Consider the following 18,185-nt stretch of genomic DNA (forward strand, 5'->3'; position numbering starts at 1 on the left):
TAAGTTCGGTTTATAAATGTAACTTTTACAGAAATGCTTGAGGATTTAAAAGCCATACAATTTTTCTATTACTAGTATTTATAAAGTGTTAAACAAAAAAATTTAAAATGTATTTCAGTGAGGTCAATCCTTTTCAAGATCTTTTGGGAAAAAGAATAGATATAATAAAATGTTCTAAGTACTTCCATGTTCTTAGAAAAGAACACAGTTTAGAAATATTGTATAAAATTATCCAGTATAGTTATTAAACTCAGTAAATGATTAAAAGAACTAAAGCTTACGTATTTTTACGACTTTTGATAAAACTGAAACATGCCATTTTAAGCAAGTGAGGGGACGATCTTATAAAATTGCGTATACGACCAGTTGGACAACTCAAACCTTGCAATCTACGCCGTACATGGTATCGTATGGTATCTAAATTACAAAAAACATAAAACCAACATAAAAAACAAAACCTTGTTTATAAAATTAAAAAATTTAACAACCCAAAATAGAGGCCACACTCACACACAACGCTGGCCACACCGACACCAACACGCTCATTGGGCGATCGTCGCTTCTGTGTAGCCATTTTGGGTAATTTTGTTGCTGCTGTTTCGCAGTGTTTTGTGGGCAATTTATTTCCCCACATGTGTGTGCAGCCGTGACGAGTGTGTGCGTGCGGAGAGCGCAACGGCGTCGGCCATAATTGTTTACGAGCAGGTGGGCGTGTGTGTGGCGCTTGTTAGTGTGCTAGTGTGTGTGTGTGGCGGGGGTGGGGATGTGTTAAAAGCTGCAACCCGAGGAAAAATGATTTAGAGCTCCAGAGAGCCGGAGAGAGAAAGAGAGTGAGAGAGCCATTTCCGCTGAGAGATGAACATTTTGTGGATTTCCCTCACTTCACTGAGAGTTTTCCCCACTGTAAACAGAAAACAGCTGGCGGAAAACTTAGCTCGGGTCGGACATGAAGAAGGGAAATGTCTGAGAAAAACTTTTGACTAATTTTGCACGTTGGTTGGCTATAGGAAATTTTCAAATGCAATTTGTCGCTCACAAAAGTTTTACTGTTCTTAAAAATGTTTAAATGATTTTTCCCCAAGTCCAAAGAAATTTTTGATAACTCCTTATATCAAGATGCATCTCTATATTTCAGTCAAATATTAAAAAAGATTTTTAAAAGTCTAGAACTAACAGTGATTTGTTATACCATCTTAAATAAATGTTCATCTTAAAATAGTACAAAAATGTAAAATTCTTTCATAAAATAAATAGATCTTGAAATGTATGTTAAAACTATCCCATTTTAAGCCCAATTATTAAATAACAATATATTTTCTTAATTGCTTTCAATTTAATACCTTGGAATTAAAGATCTTTGAGATACTTTAACGACACTAACCTTATGTTTTTGATAGGAAATTAATATTTCCCAATTTGGTGCTTACCATTAACTTTTTTTTTAAATTAAGTTTAATTTTCTTACTTAGTATGCAAATAGCTAAACCACCTGAAATCAGCTTAGAAAATCACATATAAGACTCATAATCTGTAGTTAAATTGCTCTATTGAGGCCGCTGCATCGTAAAAAACAAAAAAATGGTCGTGAAAACACAGCCAAGTCCACGCAATTGGTTAAATATTCAAAAGACGAGCTCTTGCTCTAGCTTTATGGCATTAAAATGTTTACGATTTGGAAGAGAAACACACAATTATACTAATCGTGGCGCTTTGAATTAACAATCGATAATTTACATATTTCGGCCACAAATTGACAGCTGCCGCTGCTGCCCCACGCCTTTTTCAGACATTTTCGGTGATGCTCTCATAAAATGCCCCCCGTCCACCGTCCATTTTGGAATTTGTCGTGTTCATTAAGAAGCTTTTGAAAGTTTCGCCTTTCAAAAACCATAAAATGTTTATTTAGATGCCGGAGTCAAACGTTTTATAGCCTCCCTTTGTTTCACAATATGGTTTTAGTTTCATTTTTCGGCTTAATAGACTCATTTCTGGTTTAACACACAAAACAATCGAGTTTCAATTAACCACACAAAAAGTATATGTATTTCTCGCTCTCTGGGTAAACCACAAAATTAAGTGGCTAACAGTATTTTGTGGCCACAACACATTACAAGCCACAGAAGCGGAAAAAACAGAAAAAATTTATAATAGAGAACCGGGTTTTGGCCATATCCTTTTTTTTGTGTGCGAGTTTGTCTGCCGCGCCCAAGCGAATATCCCCAACAGACAAATAAGTAGGGGTGCGTTTTTCACGGTGCGGGGTCGTTTCCGTTTCGGGCTTTTGTTAGCATTTTAGCAGTTCATTTATGCGGTTCGGGCTCACAGGATGAGGATGCGGCATGTGTGACCGGAAAAGCCCTTTTAGTAACGCAAAATGGTCACCAAAGTGGCTGAGTGCTTGTTTGTTGGCGGGATGTCTCGGGAAAAATTTAGGGCCTTAACAATGTGTTGTTCCACACTTCCTGATCTCTTTTCAATAGAAAATTATAGAAACTGCTGAAATACTTCTGGAGATGAAAAATACTTTTGTTAAATTTACTTATATATTATCTCATTGTTGCATTTTTAGAGGCTTATTTAGGAAAAAACATTTTAAATACACACTAAAAATTTGGTTGGTAAAATTAACCAATGATAAGAGTTTAGTAATTAAAAGTATTATACTTTACTATTAAAAATGGTTGTATATGTATTTAATTAGTTATTAAACTATAATCCATGGGATGGGTCCAAAGTTACATAACTATTTCTTATAGTAACCCCTACGTTTACATATTCTAATATTAAATTTAATAGAGAAAATTATATATAATATTCTGCAGTGTCGCCATTTGTATGCAATATTTATTTTTAAAGATATTTCATTTAAAAATTTAATCCGAAAAATGATATATAATTATCCGCAGTGCCATTTGTATGCATCCTCTTAAAAGATGCAGCAGTCCCCGTTGCTCGATTGCAGTTAAGCTTTCGCCTTTGCCACGCTTTCTCTTGCGCTTTTCATCTTTTCACCCTTTGGCCATATTTTCCAGGCGACTTTCCTGCTGTATATGTAGGAAAAAATGTGTATGAATTATATGCTGCACACTTTTTAACCCTTGGCATATTTTACAAGCTGCCTTACTTGCCTCATACTTATACTTTACTCTCCAATAAACACACAAACGCACTTACCCAGTGTTTGTACATGGATGTCAGGAGTGTGTGTTTGTAGGTTTTTCCGCCTTTTTTTCCTGCTCGTTTGTCGTGGCCTCAAGTGCGCTGGCGACTTCATAAATTTGCCCACTGGGGCGTATGAGTAATGTGCCAAAGGGGCTTCGCTTTCTTCGTGTATAAGTGTGTGCAACATCACAAAAAGAAAAAAAAAAGAAAAATGAAAAATCCGAAAGCCATAGGCCAGCAGGCAACATATGCTAGCTTCAATTTAATTTTTGCTTTCCTTCAAAATGTTGGTTTGAAAAAGGATAACAAAATGAAAAGGACAAAGTTGTTACTAAGCTTTAAGCTATGATTTCTCTAAACAGTTGTGTTTTATGTTTGAATACTTTTTCTAAAAATAAATTTTTATTGTTTATATTTATTTTAACATCTACATCTACATCATTTTTAAAAAAATATGAAAACAACTATTTAATAATATGGTCTAATTTTATTTAATACTAAACATTGTATTCATTAAAAAGTAAGTGTTTTAACTTTATATGTATATATATTCCTGATCAGTCAGCATATTATATCTAACCATGATTGGCTGCGTATCCATCTGTTCATCCATATGAACGTCGAAATCTGGGGAACTATAGGAGCTATCAAGTTGGAAGTAAGTTTACTTCAAATGTTGGCCTTACCTTAAGGAGTAACTTAAAAACTTATAGGTGAATTTGACCAATATTATTGTTAAATGGTCCCAACCTATCAAAATGTCAGTTTCACCAACAAAAAAATACACACACAATACACAATATGGTACTCTTACTATAAATTAGTAACTAAAGCAATATAAATATACACGTCACTATTTTTAAAAGTTGTTAACCTGTTTTATAGTTTAGTAACTATCCTTATTGGTCAATTTTAGCCATAAAATTGTTGTGTTTCGGAGTTATTTTGCTTTAATTTTAGAAAGATTTTTTTGAAAATCCTTAATTGACTTCTGTGACATTTCTCTAGCTTACATTTAAATGTTAAAAAACCAAAATTATTTTCTTTTTAAATTTCTCAATTTAATTGGAATGTTGAGTTCAATATGAAAGCTCTTGGCAATAAAAAATTTTGTAATTGTTTTCTAACATCACATTAGATAGAATACATAATGTTGCCACTTTGTCCAGCCTTCCTATTTGCATTTTCGTTGTAATCTTATAGCATCTCATGTTTATTGTCCATTATTATAATTGCGCAATCTTGGCAGTACAAAAGGTGTCCCGCTCCTGGGCCAGTTTTCCTTTAGTTGCTCACATCCGGTCAACTGGTGGCGTTTATCATAATTGCAGTTCATTTGCATGCCGGGAAAATGCAGCTTGCTTTTCACTTACATATAGTATTTTTTGCCGGCGCTGCTGGTGCTCTCTCCATCTTCGCTGCTTCGCCTGTCGCCGCCTCTCATGCGGCAACAGCAACTGTCGCCGTTGCTGTCACTTGATGTCGCAACGCATTAGAATATGTTGCATGTTGCCCCCTTTGGCCCGTTCTCCTCCCCCCATCCCTTCCTGCCCCCTCAACCTGCAACGGGTGCAGTTGCATATGCAACATGCAGGCGCGGGCAAATTTTTATCTTATGACAGCTGCTGCTACCTCAGTTGTTGTAATACTCTTCTTAAGAGAATTTCAGTTTAATAAAAAATTTTAAATTCTAAACAATTTATGTTAACCCTAAAAAAAACTAAAATTTAAATGGACTGATTTTATGGAATATAAAATGAAGAAAATTAAATTACAATGCTTCGAATTAGTTGATCGAGTGACATTTGTTTATAAATAGAAAATTTTAGAGAACTAAATTAAATTATATTTTTTAGTTAAGATTTATATAAATTATTAATATTTTTGTTGTTGTTGTATTTACTTTAAAAAGGTTTTAAAAACCGGGGAAATACGGTTCTGAGACTTAACAGCATTTTGTGAAAATGAATTCATATGATTAATTAATTTAAATGCTATAACATTTTAAATAATATCCAATCAGTTATTCTTAAATCAAGCAAATGTCATTAGTTCTTAAGGCCATAATTTAAACATATAGAAATTTCAAAGAATAAGAATAATAATTCTCAAATAAAGAACGTATAAATCAAGATAATTTGTTTAGGTTGTTAAGTAAAGTGCCAAAGAGAAGATAAAAATTAAAAAAATAAAAGTAAGGAAGGGCATATTTAATTCGTTGCTCGAATCATTTGATGTTGCTAGTCGGAAAAAATATGTTGCCGTCGTGCTTGGCATTGTTGCTGTTGCTGTTGCACTGGTACATGTTATGCCCTACGCACATGCGGCTGCTGCAAGGAGGAAAAAGGCGCCCGAAAACAAATGTCAGCTGTAAAAATCATAAATTTAATGCAAAATGCAAAAACGCTTTGCGCTTCGTTGCGCTTTTACTCCCTGACAGGTTGCCCCTTGCACCTTGCATTTGGTCCACCCTAGTCAACAGTCCACAGCACTCTGCATTTGTGCCCCCTCTAACTGAAATATGATATATGCGAATTTCCAAACGGACAATAACGCAAAGTTGTTTCCTGAATACTCTACGAAAGGAAAGGAAATCAAGGAAAATTAGTTACTAAAGAGTATTTTATTCAAATAATATTATAAGTAAATACAAAATGTTTATCTATTTGGCTAGATACCCAAACCCAAAACCTCCCCTAACGTTCTGCTAATTAATCTGCTGAGCTGAATCCATAAATTATAGTTCATGGTATTGTCCAGAGATGTCAAATAGCATTAGGCTAAACTATTGTTATAATAAACACACCATAAATTTCAATCAGAAAGCGAAGCGATCGTGTTGCCCACCTTTAGACATATATAGTAAGTCTATAGGCAATCAAAGAAATCTCAAAAAAGAGCCGGGGAAATAACCTCAAAGATAAAGCCAATCAATGATGTCACGCCTTCTTGTCTTTTGGCCATTATTGTGGGTTGATTGTGTTGAGGGCTGAGTGGTAATACGACAGTGTCTTGACACTAAAAGCATTTTTCCGTTCGACAAAAACGTTGTTGCTTACATTTCGCCTTGAGCTTTCATTAAAGACAAACAAAAATGTATTTCACCAAATGACAAACATATCAAATTAATTGCGAATTCATGCAAATGAGAATGGAGAAGAAATAAAGAATCCAAAATGATGAAAATTAATTGCCAATATTAACGCTTTTTAACACAAAAAGTATGTTAGATATTGTATAAGCGATAACCAGCAGCAGCATAAGGCAACAATAACAATAAAGTAGCATTCGGGTAAATGTTTATATTTTTTGTCCCCCTTTTTTCTGTGAGTTTCAAATTTGTTATTAATTAACATTCATTAATTATCATCAAAGTGACTCGGTAGAATATAGAAACTTAACGTCGCCTGCCTTTTGTGGCCTGTGTTTAATTTATAACTAATTAATATGCAGCAATTTATTTAACACGACGCATGCATTCGATTTGGCTCACAAATGTGGCCTGCGAGTGAAATTTATGGGAGTATTTAGCTATCGAATTCAATAATTATTGGATATACTCAATGTATTTAGTGTGTTTGACTATCGAATTCAATAATTATTTAATATACTTCATACAGATTAAAAATGTACCTATTTTATTATCGGCTTTTATAAAGTGTATATTTCCAAAATAGAATAAGGCTAATTTAATAGAGCTTTTTATAAATGTTTAAGCATACATATAATAAAATATTTTTAGAATATATTATTTTAGTTTCCGGTTTTATTAACGACTTTTATAAAATGTATAGTGTTTATATTTCCAAAGTTGAATAAAGCTAATTACGTAAAGTTTATTTTAAATATCTTAAAGCGTAAATAAAATATTTTTAAAATATTAAAACGTATAATAAAATATTTATAAAATATATTATATTAGCTCCAATCAATTCTTTGCCAGTATACAACACACTTTAAATTAAATAATAACTTACCTCCATTATTATCCCAAGGAAAGCTTAATCGATCCACACTTTCCATGTGATCATCGATGGAAGCTAAATGAGTTATTCAGCAGCTGCAGTGGATCAGTAATTGGTTGTGGAAACCCGTTCGTTTATAGACTGTATAATTTGATTACCCTAATGAAATGTTAAAAGTTTTGAGTGATCATCTGATCCCCGGTAGTTTTTTTTTGCTCGTCGGCTCTACGTGCCTCCATCCGGGATGCAAGATTTTTGCCGAGAATGAAAATGGCCAAAGTCGCGGCTTTAGCCCGATGTATGTTATAAATATAAATATATAATTTATATTGTGTCGGCACGTTGCTGTTGATGGAGCCACTGACGCGCGATGCCACCCAGGTACCCCCTTCGAAGCCCCCATACTCCTTTGGATGAACCTTGGGATGGGGATCTGGATGGTAATGGGGATGTGGAGCACTGGCGGATCGCCCCGGCCCGATGTTAATGGGCGTGTCAACTAAATTATGAGTTTCGCACACACGAACGAAAGGCGGCAACTCAGGACCGACCGGCGGAGATCACATCGGGCTGGGTAAGTATATTATATGGGGAGCGGTGGAAAAATGCTTAAGTAAATTACAGTGCGTGCAAATGTGCTTGTGAACATGAAATTATTATTTAGCCCCGAACCGAGCGTGTTCCGTTCCGAACCGCTCCAATTTACAATTAGCCAATGTTCTCCCTGCCCCTGGCCTCCCCCCCTGAACTGGGCTTTTAATCAATTCAGCCCAGTACTCGCATGTCTGAAAATTAAAAAAAAAAAATAATAAAAATAAGCGAGAGGTATAGGGAAAATAATGATGAAAATTAACAACCAGAAAGCGGTTTTCATCTTAAGTGCAGTTTACGCTTGATTATTATGTTTGCGGGACGAGTTTCCGGGTGGTTAGGCATCATGTCCCGCACAGATGCCAACATAAGTACGGCCATTGGGAGTGCTGGACCCCCCGACTAAATGAGTTAATTTGCCGGCCAGGCTAAGCCAAAAAGCTAACATGCTCGTTGGTATTTCTCGAACGAAATGCCCTGCAAAAGACGAGTGATGTATGCCATTTCGGTTGCAATCAATTTTCGGCCTCCAGTGATATGTCAAACATTTTCGGATTCAGGATTGTGTTGCATGGTTTTGGGAAATCAAACTTCATGCATACATGGAGTAACGCAAATGCCCCAAAGCGAAATTGCGGACTGTATTTTCAATCAAACAGATGTTAGCCTTTGGGTTATTGAATAACGTAGTCATAGATGTTCTCCACAAAATGCATACCAGATTGCGTCAAGAAATGGTTAGTTCAATCGAAAACGTCTTTCAAACTGAAGTTTCAATTAACATTCATAAGCCAAGCTGGCTAATTTTGGAATTAAAACATTAAACAATAGGACACTACATTTAAAGAGCAAAATAAATTATTTAATTGTCCAAAGACGTGTTCTTTATAAGAAAATGCTAAGTATTACAAAAACAAACCCTAGAGATTTCTTTAGAACTTATGTTTTACATCCCATATCTATATTTTGAAATAAAATTGGTATGCTCCAGATAAGCAAAATAAATATAAGCATAAGAATAGGCGTTCAATAAGTGAGTATTTCAGATGTATTTTAAATATTGAAATGGAATTTTCTACTCATTGTTTATAAATATATGGGACATTAACGAGTAAAGTCGCCGCATTTGAAGCATTTGCATTCGGTTGGCTCACGAAGACGAATATCCATGCTGCCCATTTCCGGAGAGGTCAGACGAGTTCCATCCGGATCATAGCAGTGGGTTAGAGTGATGACCTTTTCCTTGAGGAAGCTTTCGCGGCAGCAATAGCACTCCTAGAAAGTGTAATATATATTATAATCCTCTGTATAGGACGAAGTACCACTTACTTTCAGAAACCCCGTGGGAGTTATCACCGATGGCTGCACCTGACTATTGCACAATCCCTCGCACTTATTCACGATGACGTCGGCATTGCAGGTCCTTTGCATCCTTCCCAGTTCGTCGAACTCTTCCTTGATCAAATGGATCTCCGACTTCAGGGTCTCACAGTTCTCATCGCCGGTGCCCTGGCTGTATCGCAATGCCCTGAGGCCCTGGGGCATTAGGACCGCGGCAACGAAAAGGAATTCCTGGACCTGCATTCTGACCCACTCCCAACGCCCAACTGTTTGCAATCCCTCGATGCGGTGGCTCTTTTATACGGGGACTAGAGCTGGTCTCGATTGGATTCCATGATATATGTCAATGACTGGCTGATGGAATGTTTGTGTCCTGCCCAGCGGGTGGAAATTCGGTCGCTAAAGTTGCGGTAGGACCTAGGCAATATTACCATCACTCTTCTGTTCTGTTAATTGGTGATTAAATCCAACGACTCGACCACAAGTTGCGATAAGTTGGGTGTGAAACACATTACGAATATATCGATTTTTTATTGAGCTTTTCCGTCATCCCCTTTTTTCATATAAAAATGTAACAAAAAATTTGAAAATATATTTTTAAATTGTATAAAAAATGTTTTAATATTGTTTTCCTACATTTATAGTACATTTTGTATCAGAGGAACAAGTAATTTTTCTATGCTATAAACAGACTCATATTTTTAGCTTTAATCTAAAGATGATCCTATAATTCTTGGGGCTTCCCCGCACTTTTCCGGCCACGTAAACAAAAAATGAAATCGCAATCTGTCTGAAGTTTCCCACCTCTCGTATCTCTTTCCTCCGGGTTTTGGCCCAGTCCTCCGCCCGTTGGCATCGTCTTTGTCTCGCCCAATTTCGCAGTAACCACAGTCTCGTTCCCTGCAAATGTATCTGTATCTGTATCCCTCGGTGGGCCTGCTTTTCTCCACCTCACTCCTCTGTGGGCTGAATGGTCGATGGCTGCGCTTTAGAATCATCGACGCAAACGCAAAAAGTCTCAATGGCGCAGTAAATTATGTTTTATTATGCAATAAAGTCAACCATAAAAACGCTGCAATAAATTAAATTAACTACTAAAAATGCTGATTTTATTTTTACCCTCCGTTTGCAAAATTGTTGTTCAGTCAGTCCCGTCTCCATATATACACACGAGTATTTGAATACATAAACAAGGGTGTATGTTTGTGTCTATCGTTCGGGGGCAAAGTTTTGTTCTGGTTTTTTGGTTTACTGTCGGGATTTTTGCTTATTTTGACTGAAATTTTTCCTGTGAATTGTTCTAAAATGCAGTTGGGCGCAACAATTTGTTAAAGAATTTTCGAAGATAACATTGCATTAAGGGGAAACATTTTTTAAAAAACGGTTGACTACCTCCTATATTTTTTTTAATTTTTTAAAAATGTTCTCTAATACTTAAATTTAATTTTAGGAATTTTTGATTCAATTCTCATTATAATTTGATTTATACTCATTATAATTACGTTTTTTTAATACAAATTGGTCCACTCAATAGCAGACTTAAATCGGTTACTTAGTAATGATATTAAAAAGGAACTAAAAGTTCTGCAGACTTTTCTTACAAATTCCCAAGCAGCTTTATTTTCACCCCATGCTGATCTGTTGAATTCTCAAATTAGTGAGTTTTCCTAAGAGGGCCAGACATCAAAGGATAACTAAGGGTAAAAAAAAATCCTGCAGCCATTGTGGACATGAATGAAATGCAAAGAGACACACGACCGGCAGCATTAAAAAAAACAAAAGCGCAATGCTTTAAATGAATAAATATGACACATAAATACCAGTCAACAATGGTTGCACCGTGTGTCTCCGCCGAAAAAATAAAAAAAACCAAATTCAACAGATTCTCAAAGCAAAAAATAAAAAAAATTGCAAACATCGTAACAACAAAGCCAACCGACCAAGCGACAGGGACCGACAGTTAATTCCGCGAAAGAGGAAATTACAATTCATGCCCTTTGGCGGGACTCCATGATTATCAGATCGAATTAGTGTCTGCCTGGGCCTCTCGTACTCGTCCTCCTTCCCGGTTCGCTCTTCCGTATATGTTTGTCCCGGGGCCACATGAGCCACACATTTTTTATTGCCGCATTCTGTGCCGTTTTGGCCCTCAACCGAACCAAACTGAACCGAACCGAACCATTTGAATGAACTTGGACCGGCTGCTCCTTTTGTTTTCCGTTAACAACAAATACAACAATTATGAGTGTGTGCCCTGTCTGGCCATGTCCTGTGGAACCTGTCATGACCAGAAAGTTGCCCTTATTTTTTGGTTCACCGTGCGTTCATTTCACCGTCACTGCAGACAAAGAAAAAACAATAATGTATGAAAAATAATAAAACAAATTCTGACAGACCTGGCTGTGAATTGTCATGAAATCGGCGGACTGGGTTTCGATTTTCTACGCTTTTTTACGCTCTGTATTCGTTAATTGAATTACCGATCTTGGGGCAACATTGATTTTGTTTCAATACCAATAAACAATACAATAAACTTGAATATAGGGATCCCTATAAGTTTGAACCTTTATAGAAATAAGGATAATTTATATTTTATTTAAGCAATTTGGTTGATAATATTTCATGTGTATTAATATATTTTATTAAACTAAAAAATAATTTTACTTAAAGCAACAATGATCTTAAGAAAGTAAATAAATATAAGTAATATTTTATGTAAAAAATTTAATTGATAATTGCTTATCTTTTTTCATAATATGAAAAATAATCATACCTAAAACAACAATAATCTTAAATATTCGAATATTTAGAAATTGATCAGTATCAATTTAAAATTTAAACAATTAGGGATATGTTAGAAATAAAGATTATTTATTTTATGTAAACATTTTAATTGATAAGTTTTTATCTTATCTTAATTATCTTAATTTTATTAAATTATAAAATATCAACTTAAAACGTCAATGATCTAAAATATTCGAATACTTATATATTGATCAATATCAAAAATATAAGAACACCCCTTCGTAGGCATAACATTAAATTATATTTAATTTATAGTGCTTATGTCTGGGTTCCCTAATAGTTTTTTAATGTTCCCCAATCGATTGACATGCTCTTGCTTAATTGATTTAGAATTGATACTCACTGCCTGTTTCTCGTAATGGCAGCTGTAGAAACATACTGGAAAAGTAATAATCAGCAGGCACATTAATTATATTAAACCGATTTGAGCGCCTTGGGGCTGTCTGTCTGATGACTAGAGACTGGGCTTGTAGCTGGCTCCTACTTGGCCAAATCGCTGTTGACTCATTATGGTAAAGACATGTGTTAATTTATGTAACTTTCCCAAACTGCCATTGTGACGTTCATTAATCATTTTTTCGTTTCAAGATTTTCAAGTTGGCCCCATGTCTCGCGGAGCGCTGCCTACTCTTTTATGTTATTTTTAGTTAATTGTTTGCGCTGTAAAATGTTTATGCGTTTTGGCCAACAGCTCGATTCGGCTGCCTTTGCCCTCTTTGACTAATGTGTGCCGCGTGTTCACGTTTTTGTCTCAATGATTTATAGTTGTCCGCTGGACAAAGTCATTTCTGCCTTGGAAGCGGTTTCGTGTGTCTGCAAAACATATCAATCATATCGGAAATTAATTTTGATAGCCACATAAAGCTTGTGATATATAAAAAATGCTGGAAAAATAGATACGAAAAAGGAATGTAGTATTGCAACATACAAGAGATGCCATTTTTCAGAAATAATTATTGGGAATAACTTGCTAATGGATTTTTCATAAGGTGATAAAATGCGTTATGAGTTTTACGAGAACGTTAAAAAGCTATTTGTTTTTATTATAAAAAAATGATGGTATTATTTGTGTATTTGAGTATAAGAACTATTTTTAATATAATTCGTACAATGAAGTTAGAAATGTTATATATAGTTCATGTTTTTTAAGTGGCTTTGTCTATTTTAGTTTAGGAGTTATATTTTGCAAGTGCAGCAGACTGCCAGTTCAAAAGTAGTAAAACGAAAGTAACCAGCTCGGCCGATTTGCCCGTTAGCCAACTGTACACTGCCCTGCATAATTACGGTGCGTATGTGCCCCAACATTCAATCTCGCTGCCCCCCATCCAAAACTAAAAAACAAAACCCCTAATCAGCATTAAGGCGCGCGGAACCTATTATTAAGTTGATTACAATTTTGGATAAGCGAAGGCAGCCAAAACTGCGGTGCTATGTGTGGGTAACACCCCAGCGATCGGCGAGAAGTGAGGGTCTTCTATATGGTGGGAAGTGAGGATCATTTTGCACGATTTACGAGCATACGTATATATAAAGCCGAGTGAGTACCCGGGGCTAGAGTTGCGGATAATGGTTACGGACAATGACGATGAGTGGATGGTAGCTTCTACTCTCTCGCGGTCTTAAGATATTAAGACTGCCCCACCGTCCAGCACATCCATCAATCGTGATGGATAACTGACAGTTTGGGGCGTTGCGGGTTCTCAATTTTCATGGTCAGCTCCTCGGTGAAATAAAGAAAAATTCCATTTACCCCCGTCAACCCAATTTGTTGATCATTAATCATTGATATATGGTAGGGTACATATGTACACTCAACCCGTTCATTCAGCTTATATGTGCTGCCCAAATGTAGCATTGACCCATTGGGGAATTCATTTAATTGCGCATGTGCCACGAAAATTGGCATAAATTAATATGGCCAACAAATTTAATTAGCCATAAATCAATGAGTTTATTAAACAGTAGCCAGCAGCCAATCATGCCATAACGTTTTTCCACCAATAAACTGCCGCAAATTGGCTAATACGAAATGGCGTTATGTGTCGACCCCAAAGTTATGCCCGTTTCCCTCTCTCTCGATCTCGCCAACGCCCACAAGTCTCGCCGCGCACATTAAAAATCAGTTAAATTCAGAAAAACACTCCACCCCCCCTCATAAACAATTTCCATGGCAAAAAGTCCGACTGCGACTCTTCGGAACCGGGGGACCTGGACCTCTCACTGTGCCGGCTGTCGAGAGACGCAGCTGGATTCGAACTGGTTATATGCCGAGCGGACTGGACTCCGCTTCTGTGTGCGGTTGGATGTGCCACCAAAAGCCATTTGGCACATACATTTCAAACATTTATGGTTATTATAAAGCATTTAACATTATTACGGATGCCATGGGGCATCTGTTACAATCTGACGGCCGACCAGCAGTAATAGCTGCAGCACAAACACCGGCAGCGGCAGCCCATATCGCCGGCTTAAATAATCACTCTGCGGTGTAATTAGCAAAATATTTATTGATATTTCGCGGAGTGTGTACAAAAATGAGCAATGCAATTTGCCAAATGCTGCATTGGGCGATAAAACACAACTGGATTTCGGCGCGCCAATTGATCTGGGGGAAATCAGTTTTCCGATTTTACTAGCAGCTCAAAAATTTTAGCAAGTCAAAAATTTATTTACTATTGTAAAATATTTTTTTTTTCCGATTTCGGTTTGTTTATTTTTATAACTATACATTTACACGCAGGCAGGGCCAAGCCCATTGCGTTTGTTTCAAGAATATTTTGGGTTTCAAGACTAAATTATTCTTAACTCAAGAAAGTTCTTAAGCCAAGAAATTTAAGATGGCTTTTTTCTAGAAACCTTAAATTCTAGCATCATTTTATCAAGAATATTTAGATTTTCAAGAATAAATTATACTTAATTTGAGAACGTTCTTAAAGAAAAAATTTAAGAATATTTTTTTTCTAACTGTAGGAACCGCAATTATACTATCATTTTTTCGATGTGATAACTTTTAAAATTGCAATAATTGAAAGGAGAAATACTGCCAAAATAAATATACTTAAGATTATTTTCAATTCGGCTTGTTACAAAAAAGGACCATTAGTGCTAGCACTCGAAACCCGCACATTAATTGATATGGCATTTTGAGCTCATTTGACTGGACACAATCTCCTACCGAATCAAGTTTATTTATGTTTTCCAAAAAACGTTTGCCTAACAAAAAACTCAACAAACGAGCAGAAACTTGACAAATAAGTTACGCTTAATTTTCTGGCAAGCGTTTAAAAAACCGAAACACGCAACAAGGCAGCCACCTAAAGCAAAAGCCATTAAAAGCGACGCGACACTTTTGATAACAAATTCAAAGTCCGAACCGAAACCAAAACCAAAATCGAAGCAAGCTCGGCTTGAAAAAATCAAGCCAAACTTACTATACCGAATCAGAGTCACAGTCAGCCCATAAACATTGAATTTTACGACGCTGTGTGGTCTCGTTTGACATATTGTGGGCTTTACGATTCCAAAATTAATGACACCGTACTATGGCCCAAGTCAGGTAACGGGCATTGGATTGGGGGCGCCCTCCCCTCGGATTTGACTTGGCTGGTGCCATACCGGTTTGTGAATATGTATTTTTTTTTGTCGAACCGACAGCCTCATCAGTTAATAAGACACATACCCATTTTTATGGCATTAAACGACGACAAGTGAAACATAAAATACATATTTACTTTATTTTTATGCGCGAATGGTCCGCTTAAAAGCTCAAAACTCACTTGACAAAGCAATTTGCAATGCAAATTGATCAACGCGTTTGGTTAGTTTTTCGGTTTTCTAAATTCATTTCGTTTTGCGTTTCGGTATCGCTGTTTTTTATTGGTTTGATTTCATTTCAAATAAATCGTAATCAACTAAATTTACGATCTGAGGCAACAGCGACTTCACATTCCCTTGAAGCTTAGCTTAATTAATTTCAATTTAATTTTTTCCAAAGCAAAATTTATGATTCAATTGCATGAGGTGGCATGTAAATTTTTCAGTTCAGCTCATTAAATGTCGAAAGGCATTGATTGGGAATCGCGATTAACGAAATTAAAATACAAAACGAGTAATTTCCTTGAATATAAATAATATGGAAATCGATTAATTGTTTCAATTCATAAATTAATTGAAAAAATACAGAAAAAAGTCTGAAATCATAGAAATTTTTAAAGAATTTGTTAGTATTTTATTGAATTAAATTAATTAACCATGTATGTATTTTTAAAATTAATTTCCTTTTCAAATGCATCATTATAACTTCCAATATTTCACAAAATATTTCATTTATATTTTGGTGTAAAATTTGAACTTACAGATATAACACAATGAACCTCAATTGATCATTATTGGCAACAAAGAACAAGATATTTCAGCAAAAAATGTCATAGTAAATATAAGTAATAGCAGCAGCAATTTTCGCACTATATCTTGTATATTATATAATGTAGAAAGTGCGTGCCGCACAAACGCATGGAACGTATAAAAATAATAAATTACTCCGAAGCGCGAGGGAACTGGAGGGGGATTCCCGGTCGAGTTGGGTCGAGAAGGGATTTCTGTGGAGCGTTTATTATGCGCACAATAAACGCGGCGGGCGCAGCGGCGACATAAATTAAATTTATGATGCTTATAAATATTCCACAGTTATTTGTAATACAGCAACAAACGAGGGCAACAGGATAACGCAAGGATGTGCCGAGCCTGTCTGTTAAACAAATTGTAGCCAACTTTTGGAGGAGGGGAGGGCAACAAACACACACAAACTCACGAGAGCTAGGGAGATATATTTGATTTATGGGTACGCGAGAATGAATAAACGACTTCCAGCACCGAAAATCCAATTGCCACCACTAAAAGTGAAAAGAAATCGTCCATAAAAAATCGCTATATGTGCGCATCTATATAATGCGCATGCATAAATTGATGATACAAGTTTTCAGGCACCTGAAATGCTGGCTAATTTATGGATGAGCAGCATAAACATGATATATCATTATTGAATTTATATTATATAGTTTTTTTGGATCGCCCATTGCCAACTCTGACCCAAATTATTGATTTTTTTTTGTTAAGTTGCAGAGTTGATATATTTCATAAATAACCATTAAGATTTGTTAAAATATTTGACATGAAATGAATTCCTAAAACTTCTTACTGTTTTTTTAAACATTTTTACATTCAGATACGATACAATTTTTCGAATACTTTTAAATTTTTAAATAGTTCTAAATAATGTTTTATAAATGCATATCACAAGTTTGTTAAATTTATATCTATAATTTTAGTCTACATCAGGACACTTAATTCCCGACAATGTGGTACAAAACAGGCCGTCATGTTGATTTTTCTATTAGTTATTTTCAAATGTTTCAAGTAGGACCAAATCGGATGATCAAACTTATTTTCTATCACTAGTTTAACGTTGGCCTGTGTCACTTTACGATAAGTTCCTCCTGAAGATCCAATTAGGTATGTGTTCACACAAGGTTCGTACTCATCTGCAAGATGTTCGATATTCAGCTCCTGCAGGCAATCCATATTCCCTAGCAGGTGAACTTTAAAACAAAGAAATATGTTATAAATAAATATTAAATATTTAAACTACACTCACCGTTATCGTCTATGTATCTAACTATTTTGAATTTTGTTAGGTTGGTCATTCTTGTCACCACATTTAAGATTGTTTTGGGAACACCCCTATGTAATGTTAACTCAATTAATTTCAAAGAGTCTTTTCGATCGCTTAAGAAAGCCTGGATGGTATCAAATGATTCAGGATGCACAAAAATATATACGGATTCCAGATTTGGACAGTACTGCTGAATTGCCAATGCCAAATCGTCGTTCCAGGTCAATTCCTTCACGGTAGAACCGCAATACTTCAATAGAACCTCCCACAATTCGGTGGGCAAGCTGGAGTGCAATTCGAAAATATCTTTCAAGCTCTTGTAATTCTCTCGGCTGTGATAGGAAAACGCATATCCCAGATATTCATCAGCCTGAGCCAACTCCAGTTTTTTTTGTAGACTTAATTCCGAAAACACTAGATCGAGGACCTCAAATGGCAAATAGGTTAATTTCTTCAGATTTTCCATCACTGAGATTCTATACCGAAATAGATTGTAGAAAAATAGGTACATTTTTTTATTATAATGTTTTTTGTATCTGGTATCTGGTTTACGTATATTTTAAGTACATAATAGATGATAACCTTTCGGACTTTTTATACGAGGAATACTAGATTTGTTTTATAAAGAAAGCCGTAAGAGAAAGAAATCG

At 35.6% G+C, this 18,185-nt stretch overlaps 2 protein-coding genes across 2 annotated transcripts; both read right to left on the minus strand.

Annotated features, from left to right (window-relative positions):
• Positions 1-8,822: 8,822 nt before the first annotated feature.
• On the minus strand, positions 8,823-9,302 carry LOC119547443 (partner of bursicon). Its single transcript, XM_037854304.1, has 2 exons — positions 9,048-9,302; positions 8,823-8,993 (listed from the first exon to the last, which is right to left on the minus strand). Exons 1-2 carry the CDS (start codon positions 9,300-9,302, stop codon positions 8,823-8,825), a joined length of 426 nt encoding a protein of 141 aa, XP_037710232.1.
• A 7,693-nt stretch (positions 9,303-16,995) lies between these two features.
• Positions 16,996-18,137, minus strand: LOC119547675. Its single transcript, XM_037854635.1, has 2 exons — positions 17,518-18,137; positions 16,996-17,461 (listed from the first exon to the last, which is right to left on the minus strand). Exons 1-2 carry the CDS (start codon positions 18,044-18,046, stop codon positions 17,193-17,195), a joined length of 798 nt encoding a protein of 265 aa, XP_037710563.1. The 5' UTR covers positions 18,047-18,137; the 3' UTR covers positions 16,996-17,192.
• Between the last annotated feature and the right edge of the window lie 48 nt (positions 18,138-18,185).

This window comes from Drosophila subpulchrella, chromosome 2L, assembly GCF_014743375.2.
Source record: "Drosophila subpulchrella strain 33 F10 #4 breed RU33 chromosome 2L, RU_Dsub_v1.1 Primary Assembly, whole genome shotgun sequence".
NCBI lineage: Eukaryota > Metazoa > Arthropoda > Insecta > Diptera > Drosophilidae > Drosophila > Drosophila subpulchrella.

What these genes read in the sequence shown, in the direction of transcription:
- LOC119547675 (XM_037854635.1), bottom strand. Translation starts at nt 18,046, where the DNA reads ATGTACCTATTTTTCTACAATCTATTTCGGTATAGAATCTCAGTGATG. An exon ending in TAGATACATAGACGATAACG is followed by an intron (nt 17,462 to 17,517) that starts GTGAGTGTAGTT and finishes TTTGTTTTAAAG; the next exon opens with TTCACCTGCTAGGGAATATG.
- LOC119547443 (XM_037854304.1), bottom strand. Translation starts at nt 9,302, where the DNA reads ATGCAGGTCCAGGAATTCCTTTTCGTTGCCGCGGTCCTAATGCCCCAG. An exon ending in CTCCCACGGGGTTTCTGAAA is followed by an intron (nt 8,994 to 9,047) that starts GTAAGTGGTACT and finishes TACACTTTCTAG; the next exon opens with GAGTGCTATTGCTGCCGCGA.